General features: G+C 43.7%; 1 protein-coding gene across 1 annotated transcript in view; it reads left to right on the top strand.

The window, feature by feature from the left end:
- Nucleotides 1-17157, top strand: part of myo9aa (myosin IXAa) — a 185454-nt gene that overhangs the window by 92550 nt on the left and 75747 nt on the right. The window contains 2 exon segments of the mRNA XM_052146821.1: nucleotides 11999-12098; nucleotides 15285-15338. Of these exon segments, the coding sequence (XP_052002781.1) occupies nucleotides 11999-12098; nucleotides 15285-15338 (154 nt within the window).

The following is a 17157-nucleotide window of genomic DNA, read 5'->3' as shown; positions in this document are numbered from 1 at the left end:
CCATACAAAGGCAAAACGCAGTAACTACGGCAACACGTTGCTTGGTTATAGTACATTTTGTAGTTACAGCAACTTGCACACGGTTTTCTTGGAAGGCTACGCGATAACGAAAGAGGAATTTCCAACAAATGGCACGTTTAAAGTGATGCGAACGATCGCTCGTGTGCTGTAAGTGCCACAATGCACTTTTCAGTCGGTCTGGCCTCCGCCTATCACTGATGAGAAAACGTATCGGTTACCTAACGTAACCTCGGTTCTCTCTAGATGAGGGAAAGAGTATTGCGTAAGCTAGCTTACGCTACGGGAAAGATTCATCTTTTCTGAGATATTGAAGCCAAAAAATTATCCTTAATTTTTGTATCCATTGTCAACGCAGTGCGGCAGCTGCAGACCTTGAGCGGGCTATCTAGCGAGCTCATAGGTTGCTCTGCGGCAACTGCTGCAGCCTATAGACGAGCTTGGGCTGAACTCGCGATCCAATGAGAGGCGTCCGCGCGCCACTGCATCAAAGCCCGCCAAAATGGGCGTGACTAGAGTGCATATAAGCGTAGTTCGTGAGGCTGGAACCCTGGTTTTCATTGACTGAAGCTGAAAAGTCGCCGTGAGTGCGAAGCACGGCCGGCTACGCAATACTCGTTCCTCATCTAGAGAGAACCGAGGTTACGTTAGGTAACCGATACGTTCTCTTACGAGAGGTTCTCTCAGATATGTAAGCTAGCTTACGCTACGGGAACCCATTGTCAACGCCGGCGTGCCAAGCATCCACTGTATGAGCCCCAGGGAATTAAGGGGGACCCGGGAGCCCTTATGAGTGGGGAAATAATATTTGGCCGGCAAGAATGCGGGTCATTGATTGTGTAATACATAAGCACATAGTGGGAAGGGAACGACAGAGCGGTGGTGCCGGTCTGTGTGGAATGTGACCCATCAGTGCAGCTCACCAGGGGAGCTGTAGCGTATTAAACCGCTAGTAGTTTTGCCTGCAGAGCGGGCACTTCCATATTGTAAAATCTGACAAAGGTGGAGGGGGAAGTCCATCCCGCTGCCACACATATGTCGTGAATGGAAATCCCGCTGGACCATGCCCACGAGGATGCCATGCCTCTAGTGGAGTGAGCCCTAATGCCCAACGGGCATGGCAGGTCTTTTGACGCCGTATGTAGCAGCAATAGCGTCCACTATCCATCTAGATAGTGTCTGTTTCGAGGCGGCGAGACCTTTGGTGCGCCCTCCGAACGAAACAAAAAGCTGCTCAGAGCGTCTGAAAGCGGCGGAGCGCGCAGTATACAATCTCAGTGCTCTGCCCGGGCAAAGGAGATTGGCGTCGCGTTCGCTATCGGGTGCTGGCAGCGCCGATAGGGAAATGACCTGTGCTCTGAAAAGGAGTACCGATCACCTTGGGAACATAGCCGTGTCTAGGCTTTAAAATGACCTTGGAGTCACTTGGTCCAAACTCAAGACACGCAGCTGACAGACAGCACGTGAAGGTCTCCCACACGCTTGACTGATGACAGGGCAGTCAGAAAAACGGTTTTGAGTGAAAGGTATTTCAAATCCACGGATTGAAGTGGTTCGAAAGGGGGCTTTCATAGTTTCGAGAACTATAGAAAGATCCCAGATAGGAACCGATGGGGCGCTGGGGTTCATCCTTCTAGCTCCCCTGAGGAAGCCGGATGACCAGCTCGCTTTTACCCCATGACTGGCCGTGCAGGGGTTCAGCGTAACGCCGAACGGCCGCCACATACACTTTGAGCGTGGATGGGGATCTGCCCTTATCCAGCAGCTCTTGTAGGAATACGAGCAGCGTACGTACACCCCACATGTCCGCTGGGTCCAGGTCTCTGTCGGTGCACCAGTTTGAGAACACAGACCATTTTGACGCATAGAGTCTTCTCGTGGAAGGGGCTCTAGCGTGTATGATGGTGTTTATTACTCTCTGGCAGAGCGACGGGTAGTCGCTGATCACCCACGCATGCAGCTCCAGCTCTGGGTGGGGATGCCAGATTGTGCCACGAGCTTGAGAGAGGAGATCTGCTCTCACTGGGATGGGCCACGGCGCTGTCAGTGACAGCTGCGTAAGCTCCGGGAACCATGTCTGATTCTCCCAACGCGGGGCTATGAGGAGCACCGAGTTACGCCGCTTCCTGATCCTCTGCAGTACCTGTGGCAATAGCGAGATGGGAGGGAAGGCGTAAAGCAGGCATCTGGGCCAGTCCTGGGCCAGCGTGTCCTCGCTTTTGAGAAAAATATTGGGCAGTGAGAGTTCTCTTTGGACGCAAAGAGGTCTATCTCTGCTCTGCCGAATAGGTGCCATAACGCCTGGACTGTTTGAGCTGCAGGGACCATTCCCCTGGGGAATATTGTCTCTGGACAGTCTGTCCGGGCCGCCGCTCAGGTGGCCTGGCACGCAGCGCCGCCCTCAGCGAAGCGCAGGTGGCACTGGGACCAACTCAGTATGCGTTTCGTCAGATGGAAGAGGTTCCTGGATCTGACACCGCCCTGACGGTTTAGGTAGGATACCACAGATCTGTTGTCCGAACGGACCAGGACGCGGTGACCCTGAATGACCGGGAGAAAGCGCACGAGCGCTGCATCGACCGCTATCATTTCCAGACAATTTATGTGAAGGAGCTTTTCCTGAACTGACCATAGGCCGAAAACCGGAGAGCCCTCGCGAGACCGCGCCCCAACCCGTGTTGGACGCTGCCTGTCGAGATGACTTTTCGGCGAGATACAGCTCCCATTGTCACTCCCCGCTGATACCATTCGCCACTGTCCAGGGCTGCAGAGCTGATATACAGGTCTGAGTCACCTTGATGGGCTGGCGCCTGTGGCCCAAGCCCGGCGAGACGCCGGGTGTTTAGCCAATGCTGAAGCGGGCGATGTGCAGTAAACCCAGCTGAAGTACTGCTGCGGCTGAGGCCATGTAACCTAGCACTCTCTGGAATTTCTTCAGAGGCGTGAGGCTGTTCATCTGAAAAGATGCGGCTAGTCGCTGAACACGGCGCTGCTGTGTAGATAAGCGAGCCGCCATCGCCACGGAGTCTAGTTCTATTCCAAGGAAGGAAATTGTCTGACTGGGCTGTAGTGAGCTCTTGGTCCAATTGACTGCAAGACCCAAACTGTTCAGATGGCTGAGGAGAACTGCTCTGTGAGACAGAATCTCCATATGTGACTGTGCCATAATCAGCCAGTCGTCCAAATAGTTCAAAACGCAAACCCTGACTCCACAGGGGTGCGAGCGCCGCATCCATGCACTTCGTGAAAGTACGGGTGCTAAGGACAGGCCGAACGGGAGGACGGTGTATTGATAAACCTGGCCGTCGAGGCTGAATCTCAAGAATGGCCTGTGACGGGATTTATCTGAATCTGAAAGTATGCATCTTTCAGATCGAGAGAAATAAACCAGTCCCTCTGGCGTACATGCGCGAGGAGTTTCCTGATTGTAAGCATTTTGAACGGTCTTTTTGCAAGCACCTTGTTCAAAACCCTGAGATCTAATATTGGTCTGAGGCCGCCGTCTTTCTTGGGAACAAGAAAATAACGGCTGTAAAGCCCCGACTCAGCTCAGAGAGGGTGGCACTTCTCTATGGCCCTTTTACACAGAAGGCTTGCTATTTCTGAACGAAGCATGCACGCTGCTTCCGTGTTCACAGTGGTTTCGAGCCAGCTCTGAAGCGAGGAGGGCGGCGATCGAACTGTAGCAAATAGCCCTGTTGTATTGTGCTTAACACCCACTTGGATATCCCTGGAATAGCTTCCCACGCTTTGAAGCGTAACGCTAGAGGGTGAATGGCCAATTCGCTCTGATTGCCGCACACAGAGCTGAACAAAATGTGTGAGCGCGCTTAGTGTGTTCATGCATGATTGCTCGCAGACAGCATGAACAGGCTGTTTTGTGAGTGACTTCCGATTGGAATGAATGGGGAAAGAGTCACATCTGTTACGCGATGCGCAAGCATAGTCATGGGCACGGACTTACACACAGAGGAATGTTTGCTGGCCGTGTAACAGAGCCGGCAGAGAATGGGCGCCACGACGTATTCGTGGGCGATTTATTGACTCTAGCGCCGAGCTGTTCATGAATCGCTTTATGTGAGCGTGCTCTGGTGGGGACACGAGACATGCAGTGCTTGTGTGCAGAAGTGAACACTGGATTGTGGGCACATTTTCTACACATAGGGCTGGTCGTGGTGACAGAGCTGCCAGAGAATGGGCGCACGACGCATTTGTAGGCTCTTCATTGACTCTGACGCCGAGCTGTTCGTGAATCGCTTTATGAGAGCGCGCTCTGATAGGGGCATCGGGATGTGTTATGCTTGTGTGTAGGGGCTTAACACTGGGTTGTGGGCACATTTTCTACACATAAGACATGTTTGCTCTTTACAAGATTTATTTGGGTCGCCGTGAAAACGGCGCTTGAGTGCAGGCAAGCGGGCAGTGTCACCGGCTTGTTGGCTGCTAAATTCACCACTGTAGTAGCCTGAGAGAAGGGGACTGACAGGGGCAAAGCTTTGACGGTGGTCCGCCGCGGGCGGACTGAGCCGCCGCTTGATCAACAAAGTTAGGAAGACTTCGGTTGCTCTGGTTTCAGCGCTACCTTAAATCGAGGCCCGCTGGGGCGGCGGTCTGCGGCGGCTGTCTGAGCGTGATCGAGGGCGGCCGCCCTGTCGACGCTGAGAAGTCTGAGATTGTTGAGCTGGGCGCTGTGAAAAGGCTTGTGCAGGAGGCTGATCACGTGAGCGGCCTGCAGAGGAGCTAGCGCGACGAGGCAGAAAGAGACTCATGGCTTGTGTGGCTTTTTGGACCTCTGAAAACCGGTCAATGATACCACTTACCGCGGAGCCGAAGAGACCGGATAGAGAGAGCGGTGCGTTGAGGAACGTAGAGCGCTCTGCTTCTCCCACGTCGGCTAGCGTTAACCACAGATGTCTCTCGGTCACAGTCAGCGCAGCCATGCACTTCCTTTGGTAGCTTTGGTAGCGTGGAGGGCGAGGTCCGTAGCACTCCGTATGTCTGCAACCGCCTCTGGATGCCTACTTTCCTCATCCCACTCCCGCAGAAGGTCCGCTTGGAGGATCTGTAGGACGGCCATAGAGTGCAGAGCAGATGCAGCTTGGCCGGTGGCGGAATAGGCGCGGCCAACACAGGCGGAAGTTGTTCTGCAGGCCTTAGACGGGGGCACTGGTTTAGACCGCCATCTCGCGGAGGGCGGGCAAAAGGTGTGTTGCTACCGCATCCTCGACCGGAGGGATGGAAGAGTAGCTCTTCTCAGTGGCGCCGGCCCACCGAGCAAGAGAGGTGGAGACGGGGATCGGACCCTGGCCGGTGAAAGGCGCTGCTCCATGATTTGGAAAGCTTGGCGTGGAGTTCCGCAGGAAGGGAGCGCCCGGTAGCGGGTGCTGAGCGGCGGCGGCTCTGTAGAAAGCAGCCGCCAAGTCTGTTGGGTGCCTGCTCAAGGGCGGTGACCACTGAGCCCGAGGCGGTCGACGGCCTGTGTGAGGAGGCGTGTTAGTTCCCCTTCGACCCGGCGCTGGTCCTGCTGGATTCCTGGGCCAAGGAGGAGGCGCGTGAGCCTGACCACCCTCGCTGTCCGAGCCATGATGGAACAGCCCTTATCCTCCGCTCTTCGTCCGGAGATGGCAGCAGAGCAGCCGCCGGGCGGCAACTGCGCTGCCCCGGTGGGCGGGAGGGTGAAGGCGATGCTCGAGGGATGGGCTCCGGCGAGGCAATCGCTTCTACCATTGTTTCCGGCAGCCTTTGAGAGTGGCGCTTTTTTCTGCGTGGCTGATCGGAAGGCGGCGCGGCGGCTTCGGTCCTGAGCGATTCGAGTCGAGCCCGCAGGGTCGACATCGGCAACTCCTCGCAGAGATCACATCCGCCTTCGGTGAGGGCGAGCTCTGCATGCCCCAGTCCCAGGCAGAGAGCGCAGATGATGTGGCGGTCTCCGGTGCTGAGAAGAGCGCGGCATGAGGTGCAAGTGGAGCGAGGCATCTTAATAAAGACGCTCAATACTCTTTTGTGAAGTTCTTAAGAACTAGCTTGCTTTTAAAAAGGATACGTCGCCGGATGGCGAGCTCGCAGGACGGCTGAAGGTGGCGAAGACGGCCGGCTTCTTCGAGCGCTGTCCACACTTGCTTGATGCCCCTCGAACGGCGCACGCTGCTTCCAGTTCAGTGATGCGAAGAGCTTCGCTGAAGAGATGAAAATCAGGGTTCCAGCCTACTGAACTACGCTTATATGCACTCTAGTCACGCCCATTTTGGCGGGCTTTGATGCAGTGAGCGCTGGACGCCTCTCATTGGATGCGAAGTTCGCCCAAGCTCGTCTATAGGCTGCAGCAGTTGCCGCAGAGCAACCTATGAGCTCGCTAGATAGCCCGCTCAAGGTCTGCAGCTGCCGCACTGCGTTGACAATGGATACAAAAATTAAGGATAATTTTTTGGCTTCAATATCTCAGAAAAGATGAATCTTTCCCGTAGCGTAAGCTAGCTTACGCAATACGAGAGAACCTCTCGTAAGAGAACCTACTTGATACATTTTCAAAACAAAAGTGGAATCGCAATACGAAAGACAATAAATTCTCTAGGAGTCGATTGAGAAAAGAAAACAGATTTCTCCACAAGCTACAACAACAACGACACATTTGTTGATTTGCTCAGCGAGAAAGAAAACATTCGAGACACTCCAGAAACTTTTTCTGTTCATCTGCAGGACAAGTTATCTGGCAGTATTATCATGTAAACACCATTGTCTATGAAGTGGTTAAAAAGAATCAAGTGTAAAAAAAATATATATATATTTAATTAATGGTTAAAACAAATGTTGCCAATGGGAACAATCCAGATTATATGCTATTATCTGTGTTATCTACATTTGTTTAAAATCACTGCCTAATACACATATATTGACTGTTAAAACAAATATAAACTGGAGCAATACTGATTATCTAAATGTTTTTCAAAACTCAGCATGTTATGAAGCAAATGTGATGACATCTAAGTACTCTAGGAGTCTGTAATGCAAGCAATAAACCACTAATCTCAACCAACAAAACCCCTCTTTAGTCTTACCCATTGTTAGTCACTTTAATACTGCTAACTACAGCACAGCTGTTAATAACTGTTAGCGAGAGCACAGTTTTTGGTATGCAAAGGCTTTCTGATACAAAGACATATATAGAGTGCACTGCAAGTCACAGCAATAGTATTGGATATTTGGCATGGAAAATTATTGAAGATTCATAAAGTTGTTTATTTAAAAAAAAAAAAAAAAAAAAAATGATTCAAAGGCAAAGATGCAGCAATATCATTTACATGTTCAGAGAACCCATATGAGAAAATCATTTAAGTTTTTAGGCATTCGATGCAAATAAAATACACATCTTCACTGCTGCTTCAGGACTTCTGCCTAGAGTTACTTCAGCATTTAATGTTGGTGGTCAAAACATCTTTCTGTGCTGACCAGTTGCACTGGTTTTGGTGACTGCGGTGGCTCCTGACACGTGATCCAAAGCACATATTTTATTGGTCGGGGCAACACAATCTACACATTGTCTGTGTGAATGGCTTCATAGGAATCCATTTTTTCTATTCAAAATGTTAATCGCGGTGAGTATTTGAGACTTAATTCACTTTTGGTGTGAAAAGGCCTTAAGAGACCCAGTTTCGGTCATAACTCGCTTTTTACAAAAATGTGTAGTCACTGCATTTTGCCTCTGCATGGCAGTGTACTGAAAACTGAAGAGAAGGTTGATTTAGTTGAAGCTCATAAAAAGGAGAAAAACAGACCATTTCCTGGTTTACAAACTAGCTTAACTATGGGTCCTTACTAGATGTAACATGATAAAACGATAATAAAAGCTTTTTTTTTTTTTACAATTAATGACAATTGGAGTTATTGGGTGTGTCTCATTGTGAAGGCTGTTGCTAAGTAGGATGCGCCCTCTGTAGGCGCACTGAGCGTCCTCAATATTTAATTAGCTTTAAACGGGATGGCCTTCATTGGACAAATTGAAGCAGAAAGTTTCATGGTTGCTATGACAGCACGCATCGCTCTTAGTGAGAAGGGATTCTTTTTAGGTAAACTTCAGGAGAGTTGTAACGATATAGAGAGAAAACAAATGGCGAAACATTTTAAGAGAAACGTTACAAAAATCTAGAGTTCTGGCAAACTTGCTGCACATTTGACACTCATTATTTTGTTATGCAAATAAGCTGGCAATTTTATTTCCATAAGTTTTCAGTTCTTCACCGGTAATGTTGAACCTGCAGCAAACCTTGGGCAACAATGGACACTTTGCTGCTACTGGCAAACACTTCTATGGCAAACCTGTGACAACAATGAAGAGTTTGCCACAAAGCTCATTTCCTTGTGAAAAAAATAATAAGCAGCATATATGCCACAGGGAATTGCGAAAGGATGCATGTTACTGTGATGCGAAGAATTTTGGGTTGTGAGTGCCAACAAAAGGATACACCCTATGCATCCTCCAAATTCCTGTGAAAGAAGGTTGCATTCGATGGCTATATTCGGAGTGTCCTACTTGCTTTTCTGATGTCCTACTATGTTTTCAGTTGTTTGGTTTTTGTTACTAGAAATCTGTGAAATCTCATTGGTCCAAGCATCCCGCTCCACGTAGCTGCATATTACTGAATTTTCAAGAATATAAGTCACATTTTTTTCTTTATTTTGACGTTTGAAAGGTTCTACAACTTAAAGTTCAAAGCAACTTAATTATATAATATATATAATATGTAATTCGGTCGGTCAAACACACTGCACACCAAAACACATATGCTTACAAATGGATGAAAACATCGGTCATATAAACAGTATTAGCATTTTTAAGTAGCCTGCTCAGAGTATTTTGCCTATACCAAGTATTTTATGCAACTAGTTTATATATTTTGTCCATCATGACATTAATGTGCTAACAAACTTTATACCACTGTAAAACTCAACTCCTTCCATCCCCACAAAATTGACATTTCATCACACACCTAGTAAAAACATACAGTCTGTGAACCGGATAATTAGTGCATAGCAAATACTCTCAGTCTAAAATGTGTTTATTTGTAAGTGCAAGTTTACGGAGTTGCATATGCTATAAACAGATGTGGGTTATTTGTTGCCTTTTTAATTAAACATATTTCATAAAAAATAATAAAAAAGATAACTTACGATTTCTTAAAGCAGATGCTCCTGATTAAAACGAGACCAAATACAATGTGTTTCGATGCACAATTCTTGATATAATTTGACAGACTTTATCTGCTGAGCAGCTGTAAGGAAGTCTGGGGCTCCTGGGTCCAAATGCTTCCTGCTGCAATCTCTATCGGGCCATCAATGCGGATTATACATGGGTGTGACTTATCTGCCTTTTTGTTTTCTCTACAATGCGATTTTAACCAGGTGCTACTATGATGCTACTAAGAAATGCAGTGCCCTTTTTACACCATACCTAGTACTGCTTTTTCTTCCCAAACAATTCAACCTTAGTATCACAAAACATTTTTGTGGAGTGTCAAGGTGGTCTTTGTCAAACTTCAGGTGTGCAGTAATGTTTTTGTTGGAAACCTGTGGCTTCATTTGTGGTGTCCTGCCATGGACACCAATGCTGTTTAATGTTTTCCATATAGTAAACTCATGAACAAAGACCTTGACCAGTTCCAATGATGAGTATTTAGCTGTCACTCAAGGGTTATTTTTTTACATCATTGAGCATTCTGTGGTGTTGCCCTTTGAGTCATCTTGGCTGGACGGCCACTTCTAGTGAGAGTAGCCACAGTACTCCATCATCTCCATTTATAGACAACTTATCTAACTGTGGACAGATGAATATCTAAGCTCTTTGAGATAGCTTTGTAACTCTTTTCAGCTTCATGCAAAGCAACAATTCTTGTTGGTCTTCTGAGATCTATTTTTTGCGAGGCATGGTCCACGTTGGCAGATACTTCTTGTGAATAACAAACTCAAAATGTTTAAATGCTTTTTATAAGCCAAAGTAGCTCTAACCCACACCTCTAATATTGTTTTATGAATTGGATTCCAGGTTTGCCAACTCCTGACTAATTGGCTTTGGCTGACATAATTTGCCTAGGGGTTCACATACTTTTTCCAATCTACACTGTGAATGATGTATTCAGTATATACAAGAACAAAACTGTTCTTAAACAATATAGTTGCGTTAGCCCACCTGAAGGATATCGCTGGATCCTTTCTGGATCCCCTGCAGTTTGTTTATCGATCCAACAGTTCTGTAGATGATGCAGTCAATATGGGACTGCATTACATCAACATCTAGACAGACCAGGGACTTCTGCAAGGATCCTAGTTTTGGACTTCAGTTCGGCTTTTTAACACCATCAGCCCCACTCTCCTATGGACTAAATTAACCCAGCTCTCTGTTCCCACCTCTATCTGTCAGTGGATCACCAGCTGTCTGACAGATAGGCGGCAGCAGCTAGTGAGAATGAGAATTCACCTCCAGCACATGTACAATTAGCTCTGGCGCCCCCAAGGGATGTGTACTCTCCCCAATACTCTTCTCCCTCTACACAAATGACCGTAGTGCCATGGACACCTCTGTTAAGCTCCGACACTACTGTCATCGGCTTCATCCAAGATGAGGATGAGTCTGCATACAGAAGGGAGGTTGAACAGCTGGCTAACTAGTGCAGTCAAAACAACCTGGAGCTGAACACAATCATGATGATTGTGGACTTTACATGAACCCCGCTCACCATTCTAAACAGCATTGTGGCTGAAGTGAAGTTATAGTGCTCCTGGGCACTACCATCTCACAGGACCTGAAGTGGGAGACCCACATTGACTATTGTGAAAAAGGCCCAGCAGAGGTCGTACTTCCTTTGCCAGTGAGGAAGTTCAACCTGCCACAGGTGCTGCTGATACAGTTCTACTCATCAGTCATTGAGTCTGTCCTCTGCACTTCTATAACTGTCTGGTTTGGTTCAGCTACCATCAAAAGACTTCAAATGATAGTTTGGACTGCTGAGAGGATTATTGGTGCTCCTCTACCCACCCTACTAGAACTGTACACATCCAGAGTAATGAAAAGTGCTGGTAAAATCACTCTTGACCACATTCACCCAACACACTTCCTTTTTTAACAGTTGCCTTCTCGGCGGCGCTACAGAGCACTGAGCACCAGAACAGCCAGGCACAGGAACAGCCCCCACCCCACCCACCTCATGCCATCCACCTCACGTCAACAGTTAAATTGCCGTCTAATACTAATAATTTTATAACATATCCTACCTCTTACATTGCAAAAAATGATTTTCTAGACAAATATTTTTGTCTTGTATTCCTGTCAAATTATCTAAACTTTCTTAAAACACGATTTATTTACTTGTCAAGCAAAATGGGATAAGATATTAAGTCTTGTTTTAAGATAAATCTGACTAAATTTAGTGAACTTCAGACTCAAAACAAGAAAGAAAATCTGCCAATGGGGTAAGCAAAATAAACTTAATTTAAAGGGAAAACAAGTTTATGTTGAATATAAAATATTCAACATTATTGCTCTATTGTATATTTCTCTTTTTATTTATGTTATATCTTATTTCTATTTCACTATATGTATGTATGTTTTAATGTATAGTTTGTATGTATGTATATATGGTTGCATTCTCTTTACACAGGAAGCTTCTTTCACCACGACAAATTCCTTGTGTGTGTGTGTGTGTGTGTGTGTGTGTGTGTGTGTGTGTGTGTGTGTGTTTTTGTGTGTGCGTAAGCATACTTGGCAATAAAGCTGATTCTGATACAATAATGTATGTTTTATTAGTTAAAATTATCATATTGTGTTTGTTCATTATAGTAACTTAGATGAAGATCAAATGAGATTTTAAGACGCATTTATACATAAATGCAGGCAATTCCAAAGGGTTCACTTACTTTTTCTTGCCACTGTATATCTTATTGTCAGATGCACGTGCACTGTAGCTGATCTTACACTGGTTTACTCTTCCAGGAATTACCATGTGTTTTACTACCTGCTGGCAGGAGCAAGTGAAGAGGAGCGGACGACGTTCCACCTCAAAAAGCCTGAAGAATACCATTACCTCAATCAGGTACGCCCTCATACTGTACCATTGCATGCACCATCATTTACCCTGTTTACACCTGGTTTTAACATCCGTTCTGGGTGTTCGGCTCAGACAAGACAGATTGTCATTTGTACCTTGCATCTCAAATGTATCTCTTGGTGGTAGTGTTACCCCTCGATTAACACTGTCCACATATGATCAAATATATCCCAAGCCGTTTGTTAATACCAGGTGTAAACAGGGGCACGTGAATGGCTTGCTCAAACAATAGGTTCCCATTTGTCGTGACCACGGTGCAGTGTCAATGGGGCGAAAAAAGTCAACAAAGCTCTGTTGAGAAATTTCAATTATTGTGGAGACAGTTTTTGTTGCGTGGAAGTGTGCACGTGTCAGGCAGCTGCTCTCTGAGGCTTGACAGACCCATTGACGGATTCACTCTTACTGGGCAAACAGGAAGGAGGGGAAACCAGAGGAAACAGTTCATTCCTTTCAGCTGACCCAGTAGTCTCACACACAGAGATGCTTTTTAACCTGATCCCCCCACAGAAAGCAGCTCTGTGCTCCAATCATGCCCCTCATTTCCATAAAACACACCTGCCTCAGTGTTTTGTTTCTGTGTGAAGAGTCATTGCATGCAGATGTGCGGCCTTTAATGTGTTTTTTTTTTTTTTTTTTTTTATATTAAATGCACAGCACTATTAACATTGCATGTGTTAATGTATGTGTAAAGGATGATTCTAATATATCTGTATGTTTCTGTCATTATTTGCCCTCTAGTTTGTGTAAGACGTCTTGATGCGTTTCTGATGCATACAATGCATTCTCAAAATAGCAAGCTTGAAGCTGATTGGCTGGCATCAAAATATTTTGGGAGTCACAGTGCACAGATTCTTTTTGGTCTTTTATGGCAGTGGTAGAAAACCTTTATAAAGTGAAGTGCCACTTTAATTTAAAAATGCAAATATGCTTTCAGATGAAAAGCACTAAACACAATATAAATATAATTTAATTTGCTTTTCCTTGCATATTATTTGTCACCGTAAATGGTACGTAAATTTTACTTTCTTTTTCAGTTAAAATTGAATATTCCTCATACAGAGGACACACTGTTGTCTCCAGCCAACAGTCCCTCTTTTTTGTACCCCTCCCTGCTCCTTAGTAGGTCATGGGTGAAAAACAATCATAAAGTTATTTTTTCAAGACTTAAAGCTCCTTGTGAGAAACTTGTGGAAAGATGAAACTTGTGGAAAGATGTGAATTCTTGTCATTTTTCTCAAGTACCATGATAGTGGCTCTCTTTTTTTAAACTTAGTCTTAATGCCCGAAAAATGTGGAAAATGCACTTTTTTTTGTAACTTTTTTTTTATAAAAGCATACACAGGCTACTCCATGCCAAGTTTGGCTCAAAAATGTGATGTTTTGCTCTGCTAACATTTAAACAGTTTTGATAATTGATTATGCAAGCAAGTACTAAATGTTATTTACATACTTTTCAGGTTATAAAAGTGAATGTAATCTTCTCATAACCCATTTCAGGATCAGGCTATTCATCTCAGTTTGCCTTATTTTGTCACAATCTAATGTCATTATGTTTACATGTCATTCTGTCTTTGGCTATTCGCAATGGAATACTACCGTACGTTTTTACAGCAATATATGCAGTATACTATACTGTATACCTCCTGCTATTTTGAAAAATAGTATTTGAAACTATATGCAGTATTACATCATTTAAACATTCATATGCTACATTGTTGTCACGTGACTAATGGTTGAAGTTATCTCTATATTTTTCAGCCTATGACAACATACAAAATATTTTTTAATAATTATGTATTTGCTCTGAAATGACCACAGACCATGTAGTAATTAAATTAAATCACAGCCTTTTGTGGTTTAACTCGTTAATGCATGGGAATTTCACCAAACACGTATATCAGAAATGCATTGCAAAATACCCAGATAGATCAAGATAATTAAAAAATATGAAAATAAGCTATATTTTGATGTTTTATTTGTCATATATCAAAGAAATAATGCAACAAATCAGGACAAACCTTGAACAGGATTCATTACTTTCACACTGAAATTTCATGGGATGCAACTGGCTGTCAAACACGTATCGAACTACATATAAGCTTATACATAAGTATTTTCTCATAGTCTAAATGGATGCACAATGTACATGGTTTCAGAAGAACCCCCGAAATGACAATAGTCACATCATACTGTTCACGTGTTACACTTGCTATAGTTTACTTCCACGTTGTTTCTTCATCAAATATCAATGTCATATGTAAATCAAGTCAATCACTGAAACAACAGTGCCACCTTAACTAAGAAATAACATGTATAATATGTATGCATACACGCATATGGAATACTGATAATTCACTCTTAGTATTTATTTGTATGAATATAGTACTAATTTCACTTCCTGTGATAAGTAGACTTATATAGATATGAAATAATTTTATTGAAAAATAAAATGACACTATTTAATTACAAACCTAGGGCCTCAAATGATGTATGAATATATATATATATATATATATATATATATATATATATATATATATATATAATGGATGAGGTACAGGGTCTCTAACGACCCAGAGGTGTGCATTTTAGAGTTGCAATACCACAATTCTGATGTTATTTTCATTCATTTTGGAGCCCTGAAGGTTTGTGAAATAAGTCTAATGACTCACACTTTAGGAAACGTAGCGGCCATACATAGAGTGCTTTAAATTCATTGCAATATACACTATATATCTTTTTTTTTTATAGTCTGATCAAATAAAGAGTCAAGGAGGAGGCATTCAATCTGAATGTATCGGTTGATAACTCATTCAGTTCATGTATTACATTGCAAATGGAAGGTCTAGTCAAGTTCCTAGCACTGCGAGATGGAGTGCTCATCTTGGTGGTGTTGTATACTGCACATCTTAGCAAATGAAGAAGGTCATCAGAGTATCCTATACATTTAGACAGTCGGATGCATACTGCATACTTCAAATTCAACAGTACTTCATACTAGAAATGGGACGAGTAGTATGGTAGAATCCCATTCCGAACACAGGCTATGCGTTTATAACCCAAAGCATGTGGCCATATTTCGTAATGCTTTTGTTGTCCCATTTGAAAGCTGCATATGTTTAACAGGCATTGTGTGGAATGTTGCTCTAATCCAGTCTACCTTGCTTCCAGATGACAAAGAAACCTCACAGACTGCACTGGGAAAGTTACTATGAGAATGAACCGGTCAGTATTGAAATGAGTGTGTCGTTGCAGTACAGAGACGAATCATGGGCTCCCCAAAACACTTTCCATAGTCCTCCCTTCACACAACACACCACTCCCAACCTGTTTGTGTGTTTGTTTGACTTGGGTTCTACTTAGTGTGCTCACAGCATCTCTCTGGCTTTTTCATGGCTGTCTTAGGCTTTGCATTTTGTTTGGTTATTGTGCGTTTGTGTGTGTGTCATGCAATTCTTCTGCCTCTATTAATAGCCTGACCTTTGGGCATCTCGGTCACCTCTCTATTGGCAAGCAAACACTGCAGTCGATTGGATAAGAGTGATAAGCAACAGTGCAAACAAGCATTATTTGCATTGGGTGGGTTATTTTCTGACACGCATGTTGAGATCTTAGGCCTACAATGCCGCAAAGGCCTTCTCACATGCTTTACTAGCCCAACAGTTACATGTTCTGGGTTGAAGGTATGTTCTGAGTTCAGTAAAAGTTAAGCTCAATTGACGGCGTTTGTGTCAATGTTGATTACCACAAAAAAATAAATAATAATATTTAGACTCGCTCCTCGTAACTACCAAAAGTCTCTTAAGGCTCTTAAAAAATGGAGGTGAATGGGGCCAGTCCATAAATGTTAAAATACACACTGTTTCAAAAGTATAGCTACACGACATTATATGCTTAAACATGATTGTAGAATGACCAAATCAGGAATTTAATGCACTACTGTCATGTTCAATTGTATATTGTTTACTTTGTGTTGCTCTACTCACTAAACAGTGTGGTTTTTAATGTTACTGAACTGGCCCCATTCACTTCCATTGTAAGTGTCTTACTGTAACCACAATTTTTGCTTTTTAAATAAACATATTTAGAAAATAATCAGCATTATGCTACAAATGCTGTCGATTGAGCATAACTTGGATTTAACCCACGACATTCCTTAATAAACAATTTCGGTTCTATTGACAGCACCTGTTGCATGGCAACGTAATGGACTTGCAATGGAAGTCTATGGGGCAAGTGAACAAATGTTTACAATATGCTGTGCAACTTTCACACCATTTTGAAAGTATAACCCCACACTTATACATTATATGTGTTAAAGGAATATTCTGGGTTCAGTACAAGTTAAGCTCAGTTGATAGCATTTGTGTCATATATATATATATATATATATATATATATATATATATATATTTATTTTTTTTTAATTTTTACCTCCTTTTCTTAAAAAAACAAAAACAAAAAAAGCAAAAATCTGGGTTCCAGTGAGGCACTTACAATGGAAGTAATTGGTAAATGTTAAAATACTCACTGTTTTAAAAGTATAGGCACAAGAAGACATAAACAATATGCGTGTTAACATGATTTTAGTGTGATAAAATCACTTACTAAACCTTTCTGTGTAACGTTACAGCCAATTTTACAATGTTAACAAACCCTAAAACCCCAAAATGACTGTAAAATGACCATTTAAACATCTTTACAGCTCAAATAATACATGAGTTTTATCAGAAGGATTAATGGAAGCACTTTCATAAAATTATAAGCTTCACATTTCTGCCTTTTTAAAGCCTTTAAATATTGGCCCCCATTCACTTCCATTGTAAGTGCCTCACTGTAACTTCAATTTTAGCTTCTTAACCCACGACATTCCTTAATAAACAATTTCGGTTCTATTGACAGCACCTGTTGCATGGCAACGTAATGGACTTGCAATGGAAGTCTATGGGGCAAGTGAACAAATGTTTACAATATGCTGTGCAACTTTCACACCATTTTGAAAGTATAACCCCACACTTATACATAAAAGGAGGGATGAGTCAAT

The sequence above is a fragment of the Xyrauchen texanus genome, chromosome 2 (genome assembly GCF_025860055.1).
Source record: "Xyrauchen texanus isolate HMW12.3.18 chromosome 2, RBS_HiC_50CHRs, whole genome shotgun sequence".
In the NCBI taxonomy this organism is placed as follows: domain Eukaryota; kingdom Metazoa; phylum Chordata; class Actinopteri; order Cypriniformes; family Catostomidae; genus Xyrauchen; species Xyrauchen texanus.
This window is presented reverse-complemented; position numbering and strand designations above follow the sequence as displayed.